We start from the raw sequence: 4,474 nt of genomic DNA on the forward strand, positions 1-4,474 counted from the left end.
TTTGCCTCTAGGTGTTCGCTGATTCGTTGTTTGATTATCTTTTCCAGAATCTTCCCAGGTATTGAGGTCAGGCTGATAGGTCTGTAATTTCCTGGATCCATTTTTTTCCTTTTTTGAAGATGGGAACTACATCAGCTCTTTTCCAGTCCTCTGGTAGTTCCCCAGTGCTCCAGGATCTTTGAAAAATATAGTTCAGTGGCTCTGAGATCACATCTGCCAATTCCTTGAGAACCTTGGGGTGTAATCCATCTGGTCCTGGTGATCTGAACTTGTCTAGGCTGAACAGGTGCTCACTTACCATTTTCTTGCCTATCTTAACTTGTGTTTCTATTCTGTTTTTTATGGCACTATTTTTGATAGGTTGGTCTGTTTTTTTCCCTTTGTGTAAAGACAGATGCAAAAAAACAAGTTAAATAGTTCTGCTTTCTCCCTGTCACCTGCTTGTTAAATAGTTCTGCTTGTCACCTTCTTGCCACTTTCACCTACTAATGGACCAATCATTTCCTTCACCTTTTTCTTGTTTTTTACATGTTGAAAGAAGCTTTTTTGTTATTTTTGACTTTGGTCGCAAGCCTTAGTTCATTTTGAGCCTTAGCTTTCCTCACTTCATATTTGCAGGCTTGGGGTATTTGCTGATATTCTGATTTAGTTATGTGCCCCTCTTTCCACTTTCTATACTTGTCCTTTTTTATCTTTCAATTTATCAGAGAGTTCCTTATGCAGCCATGCTGGTTTCTTTTGAGAGCTGTTATTTTTCCTCTTTGTTGGTATTGTGCTAGACTGGGCTTTTATTATCTCACTTTTCAAAATTTCCCAAGCTTCTTGAGTTGTTTTCCCCTTGAGGATTCTCATCCATGGAATCCTTCCCAAGTGCTCCCTAAGTTTATTGAAATTGGCTCTCTTAAAGTCCAAGACTCTAGTTTGTCTGTGTTCTATTGTTTGTGCTTCCATAATGTTGAATTCCAATATTGCATGATCACTTCCTCCCAAGGTTCCTGTGGCTTCAACACCTTCTATCATTTCATCTCTGTTAGTGAGAATTATATCCAAAATGGCTAATCCCCTAGTTCCCTTCTCTATTTTTTGGGAGACAAAGTTGTCTGCTAGGTTTGTCAGGAATCTGTTTGATCTTCCACTTGGTGCAGAGTTTGTCTCCCAGTTGATCTCAGGGTAGTTAAAGTCCCCCATTACTATTGTGATGTGCTTCCTACATACCTTAGTTAGCTATTACAGATAAATTAGTAGAAACAGGATTTTAATTTTTCTCCACAAATATAGCATTTTTTTTGGTTTAATAGTTTAGTCTAATAGTAGCTGTAAAAGAACTTCAGTAAGTCAGTTACGTGGTACCTTAAAGTTATGCAGTTGAACACTAAAAACTACTTTGTATTTCTTGATTGTTTTTTCCTAGGTTGGTTCAATCTGTTTTCTTGTAATTAGAAATCACTGTATCCTTATTGTCATTTGCTTGTGGCAATGATACATATTTTGTTCTTTTTAACATGTATATAACATTTTTTTTCAGTTACGGGAACAAGTAGTACACCAATGAATGGAATAACTGATGAAGCATTTCCCATCACTGAATTTGACTATGATGATGCAGTAACACCATGTCACTCTGTGGGTTTGCAAACATTTGTTTCTAATGTCCTGCCAGCATTTTATTCTTTGGTATTCATCTTTGGCCTTGTGGGCAATGTGCTGGTTGTACTCGTCCTCATCAAATATAAGAAGATTAAGGGCATGACTGATATATATCTGTTAAATTTAGCCATCTCTGATCTGTTTTTCATTTTTTCACTTCCCTTTCGGATTTATTATTCAATACATGACTGGATATTTGGAGACACAATGTGCAAAATTTATGCTGGGATCTTTTTTTTATGCTTCTACAGTGGAAGTTTTTTCATTGTCCTCTTGACCATTGATAGATATTTAGATATCATTTATTCAGCATCTGCATTAAAATCCCGGACCATACGCTATGGTATCATTACAAGCATTCACACATGGGGCCTGGCAATTTTAGTCTCTTCACCAGGATTAATTTTTTTTGGATTACAGATGGAAAACTATAAGAAATCTTGCACTTATAATTTTCCACATGAAAATCATTTTGCATGGAACAAATTTTTTATACTGAAAATGTTCTTTATAGGTCTGATTTTTCCAATGATGATTATGACTTTCTGCTATATACGCATCTTAAATGCCCTGTTGAAATCCAGGAATGCGAAGAAGAACAAAACAGCCTGGCTTATTTTTATCATCATGGTTACTTACTTCCTCTTCTGGGCCCCGAACAACATTTGTTTTTTGCTTCAGTTATTTCACACTTCATTTTTTGCTGACAACTGTGACAATTTAAAGAGAATGAATGCAGCATTGCAACTGACTGAAACAGTTGCAGTAGCTCACTGCTGTATTAATCCTTTGATTTATGCTTTTGCTAGTGAGAAGTTTAAAAAATACGTTATCAGCTTTTTCCATCCATGAAATTCATATATGTGTGATGATTCTCTGGACAGAACAGTTTCATATACTGACATTCTATCAGAAATGAAGGCGTTTCAGCAATCTTACAGAGTACATGTGTGGAGAAAAATATGATTTAGTTTTATGGATCAAGTCACTTTTAACAAAGCTACTTTGGTGTTAGAAGACCAGATTTGAACTGAATGAAGTGTGTTTTGGTAATGTTAGTTTACGAATTACGTAGTACATGAATAAGACATGCAGTTCTAATTGAAATATAGATTTACTTGAGTACTTTGCATACAGTGAAAAGAATCAAGTCTTTGCTTGAGCAAAGCATATTATATGTACCATATCATATCTGAGATACATTTAAAATATCTTTTATAGCCGAACATATTTGATAATTTTAACTTCAAAGAGTTTCAATTCACTTTTTGAAAAAATAAGTACTTTATTCTTTCTAAATATACTGAGGCTGTAGTTTTATTAATATTTTTGGTATGTTAGTGTAAGTTCCCCCTGTATAAGTTACCTCTGTATAATCAAGAAATAGATTGCATTATGAATGCTGTATTTGTACACTATTCTGATATTGCAGGTTTCCTGTATTGCTCTAAAAAGATGGACACAGTCCAAGATTATTTTTCAGAAAATTACTAAGCTGTGAATTTGGATGTCAAGAAAGGTTATGTAGCATGATGAAAATGTTGGGAAATCTAAAGTGTTCACTGTAAGGGGAAAGGTCCTTCAAGGTTGTTATATTCCATCAACATGTGAAATTCCTCCTGTAACTAATTTTTTTCTGCACTAGGAAGAAAAGTTTTAAAAATATTATTTTAATGTAATTGTCTTAGCAGTAGTTTGATATTGGTGCAAAAATTACAGCAAATATTACTTGTGTATATTTTGGATTCTTGAAAAATTAAGGTTTTGATTTTGTACAATTCATGGGATATTGGGGAAGTTTATTCCTTTATAAGATTACTAGCTGTACCCGGCCATGCGTTGCTGTGGCTCAGTCTGGTTAAATGGAAAAGAAAGAAAAGAGAAAGCGCACGTTTGTGTCACAGATGTGACATCTATATAATAGTAAGTATATAAAAACACGCACGTATTCGAATGCAACGTTGTATTAAAATTTCAAAGCAATCGGTGAAGAACTTTCGGAGATTTAAGATTTTGAACAAACGAACATTTACATTTTTATTTATATAGATATAAAACTCATTGCCAATAAGTAAAATTAGTTTCCCATCCAATGGAGAAAGCAGTCCAACTTCAGAATAGTATCCCTATTCTGCCAAGGATGACCTTCATTAGGTTTTCATTCCCTCAAACTAGCATTTTTGGAATAGTTTCGGGTCAGGGATCAAAACTCACCCAATGAAGTTTCCTTGTGTAATAGTCATTTCCTGACACAATGCAACTTTTAAACTTAAAACATCCATTTTGATGAAAAGGAAGTGAATAAAATAGGAATCTCTGTCTCTCTCTCTCTCTCTCTCTGTCTCTCTCTCTCTGTCTCTCTCTCTCTCCCTCCCTCCCTCCCTCCCCCTCTCCCTCTCTCTGTGTATACAAATTACAATTATACAGAGATTACATAGAATAAACTGAAATATTCTTTGTAATTTTCAACAATTGGTTGCTTTTCATTTATTGTTTAGGCTAAAGGAAAGAGTCCAAAAGTTTCTCTATTTGACCTGAAAATATCACTTCAGTGAATAAGTTTATATTTCATTTTAATTTTACCATGTTGTTTGGCATTATTATTTATAATAGAAAGGGAAGCATTACATTTAATACTTCAAACTATGCACATGTGCTGAAAACTAACAGCCATTTCTCCACATTTTAAAATAGGTAATACAAATCATAATCAAATGAGATGATAAATTCCACAGTGGTAATAAAAACAAATTCTAAACATAATTATGTTTAGAATTTGTTTTTATTACCACTGTGGAATTTATCATCTCATTTGATTATGATTTGT

General features: G+C 34.1%; 1 protein-coding gene across 2 annotated transcripts in view; it reads left to right on the forward strand.

Annotated features, from left to right (window-relative positions):
- The window catches only part of LOC107293850 (C-C chemokine receptor type 1), a 7,634-nt gene extending 4,253 nt beyond the window's left edge, over nucleotides 1-3,381 (forward strand). For both annotated transcript variants that reach the window (XM_015823041.1, XM_015823049.1), the window contains exon 2: nucleotides 1,526-3,381. In XM_015823041.1, the coding sequence (XP_015678527.1) occupies nucleotides 1,549-2,499 (951 nt within the window). In that variant the 5' untranslated portion in view covers nucleotides 1,526-1,548 and the 3' untranslated portion in view covers nucleotides 2,500-3,381. The remainder of the gene's footprint in view (nucleotides 1-1,525) is intronic.
- Nucleotides 3,382-4,474: the final 1,093 nt, after the last annotated feature.

Source organism: Protobothrops mucrosquamatus, unplaced genomic scaffold (assembly GCF_001527695.2).
Source record: "Protobothrops mucrosquamatus isolate PMUCROS unplaced genomic scaffold, P.Mucros_1.0 scaffold_177, whole genome shotgun sequence".
Taxonomy (NCBI): domain Eukaryota; kingdom Metazoa; phylum Chordata; class Lepidosauria; order Squamata; family Viperidae; genus Protobothrops; species Protobothrops mucrosquamatus.